Genomic DNA, 19,428 nt, shown 5'->3' with positions numbered 1-19,428 from the left:
TTTTATTGTTGTTGTTGTTTATTTTTAAGTAATTACTGCGGTCACTTTGCAGTTCTGATTGCCCCACACAATCCGTGCGCTGCATTCACAGGCGATTGCAGTTGGTAATTAATCAAGCTCATCATTAACCAACTTTCCACAACAACAACAAGAAGCTGAACGAACGTGATGAAACATATTGGCAACATTACTCGATTCGCCTTTGCCTTGGGGCAATGGCATGAAGGGAGTCGTGGACTCAACGCCACACATTCCAATTCAATTTCTGCACACACTCACACAGAGACGGAAAAATACACATGCATGTGAATGAAAATAAATAAGGGGAGAAGTAGTCGAATAGGTCGGAGCAGGAGGCAGCCTGGTGCTCGGCTTATTGATGACAAATTGTTAAATCAACAATTAAAATAACTTCATCCATCCGCACAGGAGCATTACACGGCAGCACTCGGTCGCTCGGGCGGACAGGTAGCGTGTTGGAAAATCATTTCGTTGGCTTCGATTACAATCAAAAGATGCCCTGATGATTCGGATACCCACATGCACACATACACACACGCCTGCATGGCTCTGTGATAGTTTTGTGACCTGTCGCCAACCGATCCGATCGATGGGTTTGTAGCAAATGTGACGCTGATTGGTTTCTGTTGCCGTTGGATTGATGCCACTGCATTGTTGGTGCATGCTGCAGCCGGATTTGTACGGATTTGGAGGAGACATGCCGTGAAAAGGGTCGCTTGACAATGCTGCAGGAATTTTAATCTGGGCGAGCTCATGAGTCAACTGTCAGTCATCATTAGTGGAAGTCTTTCTATTATTGCCTTAGTTACAAGAGCAGTGCTTCTTGCTTCTCAATTCTCAAATAACGGTGTGCATTTGCTTCAGTCAGTTCGATTGTGTGTTTGTACAGATCTCTAAGGCTTCAGGTAGCTGAAAATTAAAATTAAATGAATTTTATCTTAACAATTTCACAAATTCTTTTCTCTATTTAACTCTTCCTCTCATAATCCTTATGAAATGCTTGCAAGTGAAACTATGTGCAAGCTACAATTAATTAAAACATACTTTAGCAGGTTTGAGCTTACGCCACTCCTCACTTAGTCCAACTGGAGCCTTCAACGTTGTGGGTTTTGTTTACTGTCTTCTGGGTTTTCATTCTCCACAACAAAATGCTGTCGGCGAGGAAGGATTTGTAGCAAAAACAGGAAACCGCAAATTAAACTTGAAAAATCGTGTTTAGAAAAGAATGTTGAAAGAAGCTTAAAAGGGAAGCACACAAGCATTCACTTGTGGCAAGCTGCAACGCCTAAAAGCTGACACCAGCAAACAATGAAATGCAGCAAAGCTCGGCACATATGGCTCGCCACACACAAAAGCACAAAGAGAGAGAGAGGGACAAAGAAATGCAGAGAGCCGCATGCATGCGGTGATAGCAAGTTTTATTGTTTTGGCTCGCCGCTGCTTACGACTACTTTGTGGCATGTGAAAACAAATACAAAAAAATAATAGAAAAACATTTAATTAAGTGCAAACCGCAACAACAACACGGCCACCTTCTGATGGCAACCGATGGAATGGCAACTTGGCAACTGACAACTGGCGTTTTAATGTCTAAATATTTTATACTTCAGCGCAGAAGGGCAGGGTCAAAGGTCAACTTGAGGTCGCATATGCCCAACTAACTCGAATATTTTAAGAAATCTACTATTCTAGCTTTTGAATCCCCTTCTGATGGAAGACATTTTCGCATCTAAATTTATTAAATAGATTCTTCTTCTTTACTGGCGCAGACAACGCTTACGTGATAGCCGAGTTAACAACAGCGCGCCAGTCGTTTCTTCTTTTCGCAATTTGGTGCCAATTCGAGATACCAAGTGCAGCCAAGTCCTTCTCCACCTGGTCTTTCCAGCGGAGTGAAGGTCTTCTTCTTCTTCTACCTCCCCGGTGGGCACCACATCGAATACTCTCAGAACTGGAGTGTTTTCATCCATTCGAACGACATGACCTAGCCAGCGTAGAGTGCATTGTTCCACCGAATGCGATATTCGAACGAAATCTTTCGCAGAACGTTTCTTTCGAAAACTCGTAACGTCGACTCATCAGATGTTGCCTCTGAACCATATAGTAGGACGGGAGTAATGAGTGACTTAAGGAGTTTGGTCTTTGCTCGTCGAGAGAGGACTTTACTTTTCAAGGTTGGAGTCATGTGTAGAAGTTCACGCACGTGAGAAAAGTTCTCTAAGCTCATTCACTTGGAAATGGCCAGAAACGAGTCTTTTACATATGGCTAAAACAGCTCACGACTTCCGGTCTTAGACCAAGTATCCTCTGGGTAGCCAAAAACATCCGTTTTAAGGCCAGCTAAAGTGAGAAGGCGCAACATCCCCTCCCCTGGGTTGTACGCTGGCTTTAGATGGGAAGATCCAATGATGGCTGGGACAAATCGGCGTCAAATAGACGCCTCGCAAGTTCATGAACTTTGAGTTATTTGGTTAATCCGTTACAGCGAAAAGTTAGTCGATGCGCCTTTCAAGCTTGCAAATTGGCATTTATATGCAGTAATTAACAATGGCTTTTCACTTGTGGTCTTATTTTACCATTTTTTTTTTTTGTTTTTGTTTCTTTTTTATTTTAAATTCCCATTTGAAGCACTGCTTTTGAAATTAACTTAACATAACGAAAATCATTACCGAAGTTTGCTTAACGATTAAGCACTGGACAAGTGGTATTACCACAACAAAAGCAACAACAACAACTCAGTCGAGAGGCTTGTTGGTGCAATGACCACAGAAGTCAAAGTTAAAATGTCGATTGCTAAAAGTTGCACGATGGGCCGCTGAGCATGCTTAAAGATGGGAAGTTCCTCAATAGAGCGCTGAGGACCATAATTTCGAAACTTCCAATACATTTTAGTGCTTTCGTGCGGTTCAAAGTTTTTTATATGTATACGTACTTGCTTCGTGTGTGTGTATAATATGTGTGGCATGAATAAAAGTTGCATGTTGCATGCACTCGGCGAGCCGTTTAATTTGCATTGACGCTTGTGTTAGCAATATCGCAACGGATTTACAGCTAATATGCTTTGGATAGGATGCTGGGTGGCAACGCTCGCAATTAGTTCCTTAATTTCTTGCTTCAAACCTGCCAATGGGCCGATAGCACGTCTATAGGCGAACGTTCGCCGGCGTCGTGTTCTCGAATTAGTTATGCAGCACCAGCATTGGCAGCATCACACACAGGCAACAGCCCAACAGCCCTTTTTGCACGCGTCCACTGCGGCGTAGGTTCGTTTAATCGAAATCTGCAGCTAAGTAAATCCCATTTAAGGTCTAGCATTATGCATGCAACTGCAGCTGCAAAGGCGAAGCAAGCCAAAACAAAATGTCAGCAACCACAGCAAGCCGCATACGAGTATGTGTGTGTGTGTGAGTGATATGAACAAAATCAACAACGGTAGCTGTGCTGCGCCGTGTGCACTGGAGGGTGGAGGCAGCAGGCGCTGCAAATATTGATACAAGACTCATTAAACGCCCACTTATCAGTGATGGAGGTCCACGCCGTGCAACACCACACCAGGCCATGCCAACTGCAGGCACTCGAACTGTTGCTGCAGCATTTGTATATGTGTTCGTGAGTATGCACAGAACCAACAACGAAAGCGCCTGCAGTTGCATGTCGCTCCAGCGGTCGACGGCGTCCGAGTGTTGCCACATGTGATATCTAAGCATCGCCGGTGACTGCCTGCCAGCGCGTCGGAGCCGGCATGTGAGCTTATGTTTGTATGTATGTGTGTGAGGAGGCTCTTCTGTGCAGCATTGCCTAGATTGCCAATAGATACTTGTAGTTGTGTGTGTGTGTTTGTTTGTTTGTTGTTTGTTGGTGTCAGTTGATCTCTGCCGAGCAGCGCATGCAATCAGTTGTGTTGGCCTCACCACTCAAGTGTGCTTACGCCGTATGTTTGTGTGAGTGTTGTCGTTTGCTGTTGTTCACCAGCTTTGTCCAGTGGCAACGGCAACGGCATGACTAATCTAAATTATGCTTCATTTGTGTGATTAAGTTTGGCCGGGCCTTAAGGCGTCGTAAAGGATTTGCTGAAATTAGGAGAATAAATGTTTAGACTGCTGCATATGCAATGAGCTTAAGTTGATCGCATCGGCTGCATACACTTGCGTTATTTAAAATATTGAAGGCTTTTAGAGTACATTGCTGTTGTCTTTGAACGTGGTCCCAAGTAGCACTTTGATGAATTTGCATAAGAGAAATAGAAAACAGAAGGCATGAAAAAATACTTTTCGAATAGAAATAATTACATACATAAAAAATAAGAATGTGTCTACAATTTAATTAGATTATATGCATTATAATATGTATTCCATAAAAATTGGTTCTGATAAGGATGCGATTCATAAACATACAACAGATCTGTTGTAACAGATCTCCGATAGTTCAGAGCGAATCAATGAAAATCCTGTCCATTATACCTACATATGTATATATGATCAAATATGACTCGGACTGGTCCATTTAACATCTTATAGATCGTTTCAACACATTTCCGTTAATGTTCTGGCCATAAGCGTGTCAATACTAGACTCATACCAAAAGATCTGAATCTTTTGCAAAAGCGTCGTTAAGTGGAGATCGCAAAAGAGACGATTCATTCATTTTCTATGGATTAATTACAGGTTACGAGACGGTGCGTTATGAACATGACATAAAAACTTTTTAAATTCTATTAAAGGCTCTCCAAAAATTAACCAAACCGAAAAACCAAATTCGCCGAAAGCACTGAAAGCCATCCCAGCTGGGATTTATAATAAAGATATAGAAAATTTGATTAAGCTTTGGCATCTTGTATTGACTCAGGAGACTATGTTAAATGCAATAAAAAATATTAGTTTTAAAATATGTTAAATATATGTATATTTTGAATGTTTTATTGATTATTCGAGCCCAAAATATCGAACTTTATTAAACTAGTTCTTGACTCTTTGAAGTTCGCATGTCCAGAATTATTTAATTATTCGTCAATATTCGCCTTCGAAGTAATTCCCACCAGATGTAATACACTTGTGCCAACGATTTTTCCATACCTCGGAATACTTCTCATAAGCACTATTTGGGATGGTCTTCAGCTCCTCTAGCAAATTTTGTTTTATCTGTTCGATCGACTGAAAACGGGTTTCACGGAGAGGCAATTTTAGTTTGGGGAACAAGAAAAAATGGCATTGAGCCAGATCTCGTCAATGCGGTGGTTGATCGATGGTATTCATTGCGTTTTGGCTTTAAATTCGGTCACAATAGTGGCTCGATGCGATGGTGCATTATCATCGTGTAAAATCCATGAATTGGTCTTCCACAATTCCGGCCGTTTTAGACGGATGTACTCACGCAAATACTTCTCGACCGCCTTTGAAGGCTATACATTTTTTTTGAAGTAATTTAATTTAATTTATTTTCCGGGTACTTTTTTGCCACAATGTATTTTCAATAATTATTTTTAACAGCTTTCCTCCATTACCTCAAGCAAGCATATGGTTCAGTTCAAAACTGCAGATACTTCTTCATTTGATTTGATATTCACGCAAAATCATTTACACTTGAAAGCTTAGCAACCCCAAATTTTTCCAGAGCACAATCAAAACCCCTCAATGCCCCTGTCATCATATCATTAATTAAGCGAAAATCCCCTTTTACCGTTAAGTTGCAAGCCATTGCGTAATCGTCGGGATCAACAGTTTTAAATTAACGGCTTTAATGAAAAGTGGCCATTGGTGGTAGTGGTATGAATAACCGTTACTCGCCTTTGTCTGCAGCTTATTCAAACAATCTGCTTAACATTATCATTGTTGACGCTGAACATTTTCGCGGGAATGAGATCCTCATTCCTTCTACATCCTCATTCGTGCAACGCAAGTGCGGCTAATTTAAATGTAAAGTGTTGCGTTGCACTCTCAGCTGAGTGCGGGCCCTCCGAGAAGTGTAAGGTCGCTCTGAAGGGGTTGCAAAGTTCAGCAATATGTAATTTACAAATATATACGTATATATGTGTGTTATACCCAATAGGAATATCTGAGTATCCCAACGCACGCTCGGAGTATTTGCATATTGCCGTTGAATACAATTTTGGACTCACACGCTGAAATGACGGCCTACGGAATATGACACGTAAATCAATTTCATTTCAGGGTTTCGAAACTACTGCCTGATTGAAGTTCTGCAGAGTTTTTAAAGCTAAATCAGCTGGACTTTTCCTGGAGGGGCGGCAATATTGTAATGTAAAAAAACAAGGCAGATCTGGGAGCTCTTTATAAGAATCACTCGGAAAATATGTCAACTGCAATCATCCTTCGGGCGCTGAAACAAAGCAAGCCTACGCCAACAAAGGCCAACAATGTGTTAAGGACTTGCAAATATCTGCGAGAGTTGCAGCTCCTACTCCGCGCAAGTCTCCACACCCTGGCAGGCATGTGCATCAGCTGCACTCATGCTTGTGTTGCACCAATTGTTTCATCATGTTTACATGGTTGGCAGTCGCCTCGCCCCCAAAGCAATATGCAGCCGAAGAGCCGCTGCCGCCACCTCGCAATCAAGTGAATTGCACTCTCCAACCCACTCTCCACTGTGGGCTTGAAACAGGATTACTTGAATGCAAAAATTGGGGTCAGGGTTTCTTTTGTGTGCAAAACATCTGAACAATTCTCTGTGGCATATGCGTCTATATAACGGTACGCACATATGTATGCATATATGTATGTATGTATGTAACCAGGTGCCCGCCGAAGGGTGGTCCACCCTATCACCGGCGCGCATCGAGTGGCATAATGAAGCCGCAGGCAGCCATTACGTGCGTTCCTTCGCCAGTTCCCCTCGCATGTCCGCTTATGTGAGTGAATAAAGTCATTAATAAATCATGATTGTGCTGCTGGCATATGTGCAAATGTTTCTTGCGTTTTCTTTGTGTTTCCTTTACTTTTCTGCACAATTCATTCACTGTTAGATCTTGTCAATGAATATGCATTTTATTTCCTTTTGTGTTTCTCTTCTTTTTTTCAGCGCTCACCTTCAAAATTGAACCTCAGGATGTGGTCGTGCCGGAAGGACATTCTGTGCTGCTTCAATGCGGTGGCGTGGCACAAAACGGCAAGTCCGCCAAAATACAACCAATTATACGTTGGCGGGGGCCCGACGGGCAGGACTTGGGCATCGTCGGCGACACATTTCGCAATCAGCTGAGTAACGGTTCATTGTATATAAGCTCCGTGGAGGAAAATCGCGGTTTGACCGGCTCCTATCAGTGTCTGCTCAGCGCTGAAGGCATTGGTACAATTGTTAGTCGTGCGGCAATCGTGTCCATAGCACGGTTGCCCGATCTAAATCAAGACTTTATCGAAACATATTTACTACCTGGTCAAACGGCGTATTTTCGATGTATGGTGGGTCAAGTTCAGTCGGGCATTAAGCATGCAGTACAATGGCTGAAGGATGACATGCCGCTTGTGCTGGACAAATTGCGTATGGTCGTACTGCCGAATGGCGCCCTAGAAGTAGATGAGGTCGGCATTGGCGATCGCGGCGCTTACCAGTGTAATGTGACCTCCGGCAGCATATCTCGTTTAAGCAGCAAAACCAGCTTAAATATCAAAAAGCCCACAGATCCAGGCGGTGAAAGTTTGGTTGCGCCTTCATTTCTTGTGGGACCTTCGCCGAAAACCGTGAAAGAGGGTGACAGTGTCACTTTGGATTGCGTGGCGAATGGTGTTCCCAAACCGCAAATTAAATGGTTGCGCGACGGAGCGGAACTCGATCTCAGCGATCTTGATTCGCCGTTCTCCATCATCGGCACGGGCTCATTACAAATTTCTTCTGCCGAAGACATCGACTCCGGCAACTATCAGTGTCGTGCCAGTAATACAGTCGACTCACTTGACGCGCAGGCCACCGTGCAGGTGCTGGTGCCGCCCAAGTTCATCAAGAGCCCAAAAGACAAGACGGCTCACGAAAAAGAGGAGTTAGAGCTGGAGTGCGCGATACGCGGTAAACCAAAGCCGCTAATTCAATGGCTGAAGAACGGTGATGTAATCACGCCCAACACGTACATGCAACTAGTGGGTGGCCACAATCTACGCATTTTCGGCCTGCTGCAGTCCGATGCCGGCATGTTTCAATGCGTTGGCACCAATCCGGCTGGTAGTGTTCAAGCGGCGGCACGCTTGCGCGTCGCACAAACGGGTGAGTACGAAAGTAGTTATTTGCCTTTACAGTTAATATACTACTTGTATATATGAACTAACAGTACTTCTTCGTTATGTACAAACTAATGTAAAGTTTCGAAGCGCTTTTAGAGATCAAAATTATGCTTTTTGTGTTAAAAGAGTAAAAGCTCTGTGAATTGGACGTAAACGCAACTGGCTTGAATAACAATAACGTTACTAAACTAGCAAGACTACTAATCATCCCTGTAAGCGACAACCTTCCAACGTTAAAAATTATCACTTAATAAATTTGTTTCTTTCGTTTCTACTATTTTCTGAGGTTTGACCAAAAGCTCTTATCCCAAGGCTTGAAATTTACCAGCACCGTACAAGTTTTTTGTAGGGCGTACATCTGAAATATGGTTCAATAGTATTAAAATAGGGTTAAGTAGTATTAAAAATGGCTGGCAGTCGAAATACTTGTCTCAAAAGTTTAGTTCTCGAATAGCAAGGAAATTTAATCGGTTCAACGTAATATTTTTATAGCAGCTTTGCCATTAGTTTTTACTCAGAACGGTTCAATTTCTTATATGAAGGCTTTGATTCTCCATCTGGACAACATGACCTAGCCAGCGTAGCCGCTGTCTTTTAATTCGCTGAACTATGTCAATGTCGTCGTATATCTCGTACAGATCATCGTTCCATAAATCTTTCGCAGAACCTTTCTCTCGAAAACTCGCGTCAACTCAGCAGATGTTCTCATCGTCCAAGCTATGCACCATATAGCAGGACGGGAATAATGAGTGACTTATAGAGTTTGATCTTTTTTCGTCGACTATACTTCTCAATTGCCTACTCCGTCCGAAATAGCACCTGCAAGAGTTATTCTGCGTTGGATTTCGAGGCTCCCATTGTTGTTGGTCTTTATACTGGTTCCAAGATAGCCCAAATTATCTACGACTTCGAAGTTATGACTATCAACAGTGACGTGGGAGCCAAGTCCCGAGTGCGACGACTGTTTGTTTGATGAAAGGAGATATTTCGTCTTGCCTTCGTTCACTACCAGACCCACTTGCTTTGCTTCCTTATCCAGTCTGCAGATAGCCGAACTCACGGTGCGGATATTGAGGCCAATGAGAACAATGTAATCAGCATATGCCAGCTGTACACTCTTATAGAAGATTGTGTTTTTGCTCATTATTATAAAATTATTGAAACTATTGAGGAATATAGGAGTCCGGCATTTATATTAGGCCTCTGAAAATTATTCTAATAACCTGAAAACCGATTACACGAATGTTCGGTTCGAATAGTCGTCGTCTCACGACTATCCGGTTACTGCAAACTGAATATTATCCTTCGAATAATGCCTTATCCGGTTAATCCGGTTAATCGAATACCAAGAGCTCTAATTTATAATTTTTTTCCACAAGTTAGAAAACTCATAATTTAGTTTGTACAATCCTCCGCTCATAGCAAAACGTATTTAATTTTAATTATATTACATTATTTGCTTTGCTTATTACTTTCGCATAAGTTTTAAGAAAGGAATATGCTTTAAATGTGTTCTTTATTGGTCGGTAAATTCGCACTGCTTATTAATAAGTTGTATATTTTGTTTTATTTTATAAATGTGTAAATTGAAAAATATTTATAAAATTTTCTGTTCAACTTTTTTTAAATTAATTTCCTTTTCGATTTTCTTTTTATTTCCCTTTATTCTTTTCACCACTTCATATTATGACACGCATTTGTATTTCCAACACGTCATGTGCACATTCCCACCATCATCCATCCTGACCTGATCCCCAAAGGCAAATCCAAAAAATACCACACTTCCGCCTCCCAAACACCCAAATCTCCATTACTTCCGTCAGCTTCACCTATGCGCCGACGCAAGGGGGGCGGCTCTAAGGCGATTGATCCTTTTGACACATTCGGCGATGCCATTGACAATACAATGGGATCGACACGTAGTCTCTCCAAAAGCGCGCTGGATAGTTTACTCTCACAGAGAGGCAGAAAATTACCACGACCTGAGAGACCGCAAAATGACAATGGCTATGGTGAATTTGCCTCACTGAAAGACCTCGAACAGTTGGACATGGAAGATACGGACAGTTCAATGGAGCTGCCCACAAGCACACACGAGTTCAACGTAGGTGTTAACGGTGATGACGGCAACAACGATGACGAAGACAATGAGGACGAAGACGAATATGACGATTTAAATGACAACCAAGAATTCATTGATGCCTACAATCACGGTGACGACCCCAATAAAGTACTGAACTCGTGGAAGAATAAAAATAAGAAACAATTATCCTCAGCCACATCCAATTCACAAGCGGCGTCATCAAGTTCCTCCTACTTATCCTCAGATTTAGATGGACTCGAAGGCAGCATTGGCATAACTGGCGTTGGGAGTGTAGACGGCGGTGTAGACATTCCCCAATCCGGTGGCGGAGTTACACATATCCACGGTGCTGTGTTGAGCCGTTTACCGGGACCGCCACACGACGTGGTTGCGCAAATAGTGAAGCCACGTTTCGTAACACTCAGTTGGATGGAGCCGAAGAAGAACCCGGTCGAAGTGGTGTCTTATACAGTATTTTATAAAATGAGCAATAGCGAACGGTAAGTGAAAGAGAGTCATTTGTAGTATGACTCATTCATTAGATTATTAGCCATTCACTTTAACACTTGTGTTAAATGAGTTAGGGAAGGCTCTATACTCGATTAGGGGAGCATGTGTAAAATGTATAGTTTTGCCATTTCTTCACTTATAGTACTTATGTAATTCGAAAAGGCCACTTAAATTGGCAAGCAGAACAGCTTATGCCGCAAGGCAGTAATGAAAATCAAATTGCCGACGCCGTTTTACTTTCATCGCTGCCATTTTTTATCCATTATCCTTGTGAGGGAGCCAACTAAAACCTCACTTAGGCGTCATCAGCGGAAGTCGTTCGAAATCAGCCCGTCTTTGCCGGCTTTTATGCGCGACCGTAAATTCAATAACTTCATCTAACAGCATCTTCTGCGAAATTGCCAAGTAGCATTTCCTTGTTTTGGCAAAAGCAATTTGCCGCGCTCTCCCTCCTGTCCTGCATTTTGCCACAATCACTTTGCATTCTTTTTCCACTTTGTCAAATTAAAAGCACATGAATGCGCCGAATCTAGTCAAGCAGACACTGAAACACTGAAAGAGACACTGCGGCCTTTGTTTGTGTCGCTTCTAACGGTAATTGTAATGGGTGGGCGACAAATAAATAATCACTTGCGTGGAAGCAATTTCAGTACAATATTGTAGACATCAGCCTAAAAGCCTTGGAATGGCTGGAAATTTAAATTGGCTAAAGGCTCAAAAATCCCTTAATGAAAAACTATTTAGAGTCTTTGCATATCCACAGTTACTTGGAACTCAATCGCTTTCTCTTTATGTAGCGAACAGAAAATTGTAACCAAATCGCACGATGACCAACAGGTGAATATCCAAAATTTGCTGCCTGGAAAAACCTATCAATTCCGTGTGGTGGCAAATACGAACTTTGGACCCGGCGATTCTTCAGAGGTACATCCTGCATAAATAAAACGTATTCTCTTAGGAACTGCATGAAAATAAGTTGTGTTGAACTTTATTAGGTATTGGAGGTGCGCACTCAACCGGAGGAGAATATTGCTGGTCCACCACGCAACGTCGAAGGACTGGCGACTAGCGAAAGAGAGATTTTTGTAAAATGGGATTCTCCGATCGTAACCAATGGAGAGATTATGAAATACCGGATTTACTATTCTGAGGTTCGTAACCGTGAAAAGTCACCATACAGTCGCGTTTTCTGAAATATGCTTAGTTTTATGTTGTCCACAGAATGACAGTGGTGCTGAGATGTATCATGATAGCACCACGCTTAGTGCTGTGATCTCAGAGCTGCGTCCATATACTGACTACACTATTAGCGTGGTACCTTTCAATAAGAACGGCATGGGCGATCCGTCGAATGAAATAAAGGTCAAGACTTACTCCTCCACACCAACTGAGCCCCCCAATAATGTGACACTTGAAGTAACGAGTTCGACGGTAAGCTTGCAATCTAAACATATAAACTGTTGTTTTTTGAAAATCAGTATTTAATACCTTTTTTCATGTGTGTCTTATTTATTTATACATTCATCCTATTTCAGTCCGTCACAGTACACTGGGAGCCTCCAGCCGAGGAAGAGCGAAATGGACAAATCACCGGCTATAAGATTCGCTATCGTAAACTTAAAGACACGCCACAAGTGAAGAGCACACCAGCGAATATACGTTACTTCGAATTGAAGGGACTGGAGCGACACTCGGAGTATCAAATAAAAATTGCCGCTATGACAGTGAATGGCTCAGGCCCGTTCACAGAATGGAATCGCGTTATGACTTTGGAAAATGATCTGGATGAAACACAGGTGCCTGGTAAACCAGTTTGGATCGGCATACATCCGGGTGGTGATAACATCGCTTTGCACTGGGGTCCACCGCAACAGCATGAAATCAAGATTCGAAGTTATGTTTTGGGCTGGGGTCGTGGAATACCCGATGAAAACATCATTGAGCTAAAAGAATCCGAACGCTATTATGTATTGAAAAAGTTGGAGTCAAATACGGAGTATGTGGTTTCATTGCGTGCACGCAACAGCAAAGGTGACGGTCAACCAATTTATGACAACATCAAAACACGTGACGAGGAACCGGTCGATATGCCAATGCCGCTTGAAGTGCCTGTCGGCCTACGCGCCATCACCATGTCCAGCTCATCCATTGTCGTTTACTGGATAGATACGATGCTGAGTAAAAATCAACATGTCATCGATAATCGTCACTACACCGTCCGTTTTGGCATTTCCGGCTCTAGTCGTTTTCGATATCACAACACCACCGATCTCAATTGTATGATCAACGATCTGCGTCCGAACACACAGTATGAGTTCGCTGTTAAAGTGGTGAAGGGGCGTCGTGAGTCGGCTTGGTCCATGTCAGTGTTGAATAGCACCTACCAAAATGTACCAATTACACCACCACGTGAGCTCACGGTACGACCTGATGAACAGAATCCACAAACTGTCATTTTACAATGGCTGCCACCGAAACACAGCCTTGGTCAAATAACCGGCTACAACATTTATTACACCACCGATACAACGAAACGAGATCGCGACTGGTCCATCGAGGCATTCGCTGGTGACGAGACTATGATGATGTTGCCTAATTTGAAACCGTACACAACATATTACTTCAAAGTACAAGCGCGGGTGGGGAAAGGCGCCAGTAATGCGCCTTTTTCAGCACTTGTGGCTTACACGACTCCGGCGGCGGTTGTGATGCAGGAACCAAAACCGATTGCCAAGGGCATCAGTAACGAGATCATCATATACTCTGTAGCAGGTGCGATTGCATTTATAGTATTGATTTTTGTGGTCATCATGGTGGTAACGTGCCGACGAAAGCCCCAATCCACTCCTGATCACAACAAGAAGAGGTACGAAGAGTGAGTGCACTATTTTTCTTAATTGGGATTCTCGTTTAGGAAATTATTTAATGTTATATATAATTTTTTTTAAGTAGCTATCAAAATGTTGGAGTTCCGAAGCCCCCAGATCTATGGATACATCACGATCAAATGGAGTTAAAGAATATTGATAAGAATATTCACAGCACCACTCCTGGTAAGCAACAAAGTCTATTTATATTCAAATATTTATATTATTTCATATCAACAATTGCTCATTGAAAATTATAAAATGAATCCGTTTAGTTTGTAGCGACGGTGCTTCGAGTAGCGGTGCCTTAACATTGCCACGTTCTGTGGTGCACGAATACGATGTCGATACGCCAGTGCCGGTTACCAATTCGCTCGACAAACGATCCTATGTACCCGGTTATATGAGTACGTTACTTGCAAACTAAACCAATATTTTTGTTATAAACCTAAATATTTCTTGTTTTCTGCCCTCTTTAGCCACTTCAATGAATTCTACCATGGAACGACCACAGTATCCGCGCACCCAGTATAACATTTCCGCCAATCGTTCGCATATGACTGTCGACACGGGGCACTCGCAACAAAGTCTGACGCAGCAACCGGGCTCCTTGGCACAAACGCCCGAACATCCCTACGGTTATGAGGGTAATTTCTGGTAAGTAATGAGTGGCAAAAAAAAAACTTTGAAAAACTATTCCCTAGAGACACTATTGCCTTAATAAGTTAATTAATTTGGTATTTCGAAAAATTGATTTCTTTTTTTCAAATCAAGCTGTGTTTTCGAATTACATTTTGCTCCTTTTCCTCAAAATACGGCAATATATCAGTGTATGGTCGGGAAGTCGAACCACTTTATTAAATTTATGGTTTTAGAAAATTAAAGTGAGCGCCAACGAAAATATATATTGTGATTAAAAAATGAGTGCGTTTATTGCTATTATCTTTGCAAAATTGTCTGGTGTGAAATCAAGCTAAAAGTGAAGCTCACCTGGTTGTCAATCCCACCTTATTGAATACACCTTGATTTCGCAATGACGGCAGACCGGGAGCAAAGTGATTTATGAAAAACATTTCAGTTATATTTGTATGTTTAAAGAAAAATAAAAATTTTCATTAGCCGACCAAATTTCAGTAAAAAATACAATATTCATATTTTGATTTTTGTTTGTACGTCTGTGTAAACAAAGAAATTATATTGTTTCCCGTTTGTGTTGCCCATCCAACCGTCCTGTGAGTGAGTTGAGCCATGACAGCCATTTGGGACAAAATGTGTGAAGTATTCACGTTGCTGGTTCGGCCGACGCGTCGCAAGACCCGCGTTACCTTCAGTCCAAGCACCCTACATCGTGAAATCATTCGGCACACCAAACTATCGGCTTCCCCTAACCCGTTTTTCAACTTTCTAGCCGAAGTGCGTATGAAAGCCAACGGTGGGGAATTAATGCACCCTGGCTGTGGTTCGATGTCGGCGCGGGAAAGTGCTCGCATCGCCAAGACAGCAGGCCGTTTGTGGAATTCTATGAGTGATGAACAAAAACAGCCATATCGAAGCATTGCAATGGAGCAGCGGAAACTGAAGAGGCTGCGACGAAGGCGTTCCTACCTATCTGCACGCAGGCGAAGGGAACGCAAAACGCCAGTCGAATGTAAATTTCTTTTACCGCCGCCGCCCACCCATCAAGAACATCTGTAAATGTGACTTCTGGGGATTGCGATTGTGTTATTGACGCCTTCAGGACAGTGCGGATGGTGTGGATATCTAAATTGTCTGCAAATTTAATGTTGATATTGTCTCCAGTTTCATAAAAATGTTATAGTCTGGAAACAATTCTATACTGCTCTGTTTACGTTACCTTGTTATTCCTCAAGAGAGGCAAAGTAATTCATTAAAATCATTTCAATTTTATTTTAACGTCTAACGAAATATAAAATTTCATTAGCCGACGAAATTTCAGTAAAAAATACAATATTTATATTTTGATTTTTGTTTGTACGTCTTGTAAACAAAGAATTGTATTGTTTTCCGATTGTGTCGTATATCCATCCGGAGAGATAATCGAGATATGCCATCCATATGGGACAAAATGTGCGAAGTATTCACATCGCTGGTGCGACCGACGCGTCGGAAGACACGTCGGGTCACCTTCAGTCCAAGCACCCTGCATCGTGAACTCATACGACACTTGGAACATTCGGCTTCCCGTAATCCATTTTTCAATTTCCTAGCCGAGGTTCGTATGAAGGTCAACGGTGGCGAATTAATGCAGTCAAATTGTGGTTCGGTGTCTCCGCGCGTAAGTGCTCACATCGTCAAGACGGCTAGCCGTTTATGGAATTCAATGACAGACGAGCAAAAGAGGCCGTACCGGACCATAGCAATGGAGCAGCGAAAACTGAAGAGACTGCGGCGAAGGCGTTCCTACTTAACAGCACGTCGACGAAAGAAACGCAAACCGCCAGTTGAATGCAAATTTCTCTTACCACCGGTGCCCACTCAAGAAGAAAAACTGTAAAGGTGGTTTCTGAAGATTACCATAATATGGGTGACGTCGTCAGAACAGTACGGATGGAGCAGTGAACAAAATTTTGTGCAAATTTAATGTTGTAACCCTCTTCTATTTTCCCAAACTGTTATTGTGTTTCATCAATCCTATGTTACTTGTTATTCTACCGAGGTCGCAGACAATCGGTAATAAAGTGATTCATATAAAACAAACATGTGTATATATTTTTAATCCAAAGGCAAAATACAAATTTTCATAAGTCGATGAAATTTCTTCAATGACATGTGTGGGTGTGGGTCTTAAAGGAATATTAATGACTGATTAAACATCAGTATGGAAGTAAAAATGTTTCGTAAAGTTCAAGAAAAATACTAGAAACTTGAAAAGAACACTACTTCCACATATTTTATTCTCTGGTATCGTTTCACTAAGCTTTACTAACTTTCATTCAGCATTAGATCTCAAAACGCGTACCTATTAGGTTATTAAAAAAAAGCTAAGGAATGATCTTGTAAACAGTGATAGCTGGATTAAAGGCCTCTTAGCCTATAGGGTCATTTTGTAAAGAAAGCAGAGAGCAAATGATCATTATTATTCAAAAATGTACCACAAACATGTACTGGTTGTTCTATAATCTTTAATGTAATAAATGAATCATTGATTGGTTTTAGATCAGATAATGTTGTCAAACTGCGAAAAGATTCATGGTCGACCACGGTGAAAAGTGTAGAAAATGCTGCTGTTGCAGTTGTTTTAGCGGCAGAATTCTGCCGAGTTGACAGTTCTTGGTCGGATAAAAATTCGGTTCCGTTCAGGTTACGTAGACCCGACTGTCGTAGGAACGGTGTCGAAAAGACTCGCGCTGGCTGCTCACTACCTCATAGATATTTTTTAATAAAATATTTTAATTATTCTGTTTCGAAATTCATAAGAGATAATGTGGTAATTGTATTATTCGTTTCAGCAATCCTGGTTACCCGAATGGTGTCGGCGGTGCTGGTCCAGGTGGTGGCCCCACAAACAACGGTGGTGTTTCAACTATCGAGAGTGCAAAACGTGGTCATCCATTGAAGAGTTTTAGCGTGCCAGGTCCACCCCCAACGGGCGCTGCGACACCCATCAATAAACACAGTAAGTAACAAGGCAATGTATAATTTTGCAACCCTTTTCATGCCGATTCCATCGTCATCAATTCTAATGTATGTTCTACTCACATCTGTTTCAGCACCTGCCGTAACAATACGTCCACAAAATCAATCGCCCTACAAGAAGCCCTCCTTCTCAGCTGCCACGCCCACGAATCGGTTGCAAAGCGGCTCGTCTGTGGCACACTCCAACGACGAAATACAACGATTAGCGCCAAGCACCTCAACCGAAGAGCTGAACCAAGAAATGGCCAATCTAGAGGGACTCATGAAGGACTTGAGTGCAATAACGGCGAATGAATTCGAAGTTTAACAGTAAATAGGAATAAAAACACGCCATACGAAAGTGTCTAAGGCCGAAATGTGCTTCAGATAAGAAAATTAACAAATGCGCAACCAACATAAACGGAAAAAGTATTGAACGATGAATGGAAGGTTTTCAAAAACAAAAACGAAAAACAACAAAAACCTCGATAAACTTAGCGAATCAAAATGAAAGCAAACAAATGAAAACATTAACATTTTTCTTTCGTTGGTTTCGTGCTAAATTTGCGGTTTTCTACAGAATATGCGCTAAATGAATTTGAAAATGTTTGGCTGCTAATTCTAATTATTTGCCATTAATATTTAAAGTTTAAGAGCTAGTGCATTCGTATATATATATTTAATGCCGATCTTTTCGTGTAAGTAAAGTCATATTGGATTTTTGTACAAGCGTTAAGGGACGTAATGATTAAGAATTGGTTGATTTCTAAGTGTAAGTGCTGCTTAAGTTTCAAAAATGTGTGTTTAAGAGTGCTCTTGATTTTGTTATAATTTTTATATCTATGAAAAAACCGTGACATGTACATAACCATTATATGTAAGAGCATTGTCATATATGTATGTACTATATATGTATTTATCGACATTTTACCGAGTAAGCAAATGAATTAAAAATTAAAGTTTTTGAGTAAAAATAATAGGAATTATACCAGAGCCACGGCTATATTAATAAGGAAACTGAAATCGAAATCGAAAACGAAAACGAAGCTGAAACAATTGAATTAAAATAAAAATAATTTAATATTGCAAATTGTTGAACCATACGCAGAAGCCACAACAAAATAAATCTGATGTGAAACCTTCAAATGTTAACATGTATGTATGAAAGCTTACATACTCCTTTGTAAGTACATATTAATATATACTAAGCAATACTATGCTGCCGTAAAGTATGAGCTATCCCGCGTTAGTTCAAGCTACTTTTCTGACTTGCACTCAATTTTGCGCGCTTTAACTTTCACTTTGAAAAGTTGTACGAAAGTGTTGGCTGCAACAGGTGTTGGTTTTGAATTCAAGTCCTTGCAGTGCCATAGAACTCTTTCCCGGACTTAATAATATTATGGCGAGAGACCGCAATAATCTATCCCTGAAAGCTATAGCGCAAATCTTCATTGCATTCACAGTTGCAACAACGGGAAATGCTGGCAGAATATGTGGATACTACATACATATATACATATATTGTTATATACGCATGTTAAACTATTGAAAGTACATGTAACTATCTCAGACTTTGTGTATATGTATTTGCACTTTATATTTAAATATGCACAACTGAAATTACTTGCCGCTATATGCATCTACTTGCTATTGAAATCTTATTAAAAGAAAAAAAACTAATCTAGATTTAAAGTTACAAACGTGCATTTATATCAAAATATCGTGTTCTTGTAAACCAAAATTTAACTACAAAAACTTTTCACGCAACTGGATGTTTAGTTTTTTTTTTTAATATTAAACTCCTCATATTAGTGTAATTTACCTTTTTGGTTTTTACCTCATCCAAACTGAGTCTATCGTTTTAGTTTTCTTTCATTTCCATACAAAAAGTGCCATTTCACTGCTCATAAAAAGCCCTGAATTACTGAGCGCACAAATTTTGTAATATGTTTAGTATGTACCTTCTAATAAGACTTTATTTTAATTTTCGCAAAACTTGTGTTCAAATAAAAACTCGTTACCCCTAAGCTATTTTTCCAAAACATAAATTCAATTTTGGAAACTAATATAAAATGCCTACAAA

General features: G+C 41.1%; 3 protein-coding genes across 8 annotated transcripts in view; all 3 read left to right on the top strand.

Annotated features, from left to right (window-relative positions):
* The window catches only part of LOC120770081 (netrin receptor DCC), a 150,275-nt gene extending 132,446 nt beyond the window's left edge, over nucleotides 1-17,829 (top strand). Inside the window, exons 2-12 of one of the 6 annotated variants that reach the window (XM_040097229.1) lie at nucleotides 7,057-8,232; nucleotides 10,577-10,832; nucleotides 11,640-11,766; nucleotides 11,838-11,993; nucleotides 12,064-12,273; nucleotides 12,378-13,717; nucleotides 13,792-13,895; nucleotides 13,985-14,116; nucleotides 14,189-14,366; nucleotides 17,180-17,346; nucleotides 17,441-17,829. In XM_040097229.1, coding sequence (XP_039953163.1) covers nucleotides 7,057-8,232; nucleotides 10,577-10,832; nucleotides 11,640-11,766; nucleotides 11,838-11,993; nucleotides 12,064-12,273; nucleotides 12,378-13,717; nucleotides 13,792-13,895; nucleotides 13,985-14,116; nucleotides 14,189-14,366; nucleotides 17,180-17,346; nucleotides 17,441-17,673 — 4,079 coding nt within the window. In that variant the 3' untranslated portion in view covers nucleotides 17,674-17,829. Of the gene's footprint in view, nucleotides 1-7,056; nucleotides 8,233-10,009; nucleotides 10,833-11,639; nucleotides 11,767-11,837; nucleotides 11,994-12,063; nucleotides 12,274-12,377; nucleotides 13,718-13,791; nucleotides 13,896-13,984; nucleotides 14,117-14,188; nucleotides 14,367-17,179; nucleotides 17,347-17,440 lie in introns of all 6 variants that reach the window. The other 5 variants (XM_040097228.1, XM_040097227.1, XM_040097226.1 and 2 more) reach the window with 5 other exon arrangements.
* LOC120770084 lies at nucleotides 14,845-15,551 on the top strand. The gene has a single exon (XM_040097232.1). It carries the CDS (start codon nucleotides 14,958-14,960, stop codon nucleotides 15,402-15,404), a length of 447 nt encoding a protein of 148 aa, XP_039953166.1. The 5' UTR covers nucleotides 14,845-14,957; the 3' UTR covers nucleotides 15,405-15,551.
* On the top strand, nucleotides 15,640-16,343 carry LOC120770083. The gene has a single exon (XM_040097231.1). It carries the CDS (start codon nucleotides 15,775-15,777, stop codon nucleotides 16,222-16,224), a length of 450 nt encoding a protein of 149 aa, XP_039953165.1. The 5' UTR covers nucleotides 15,640-15,774; the 3' UTR covers nucleotides 16,225-16,343.
* Nucleotides 17,830-19,428: the final 1,599 nt, after the last annotated feature.

This window comes from Bactrocera tryoni, chromosome 3, assembly GCF_016617805.1.
Source record: "Bactrocera tryoni isolate S06 chromosome 3, CSIRO_BtryS06_freeze2, whole genome shotgun sequence".
NCBI lineage: Eukaryota > Metazoa > Arthropoda > Insecta > Diptera > Tephritidae > Bactrocera > Bactrocera tryoni.
Note: the sequence above shows the minus strand (reverse complement) of the source record. Positions and strands in the feature narration are given on the sequence as shown.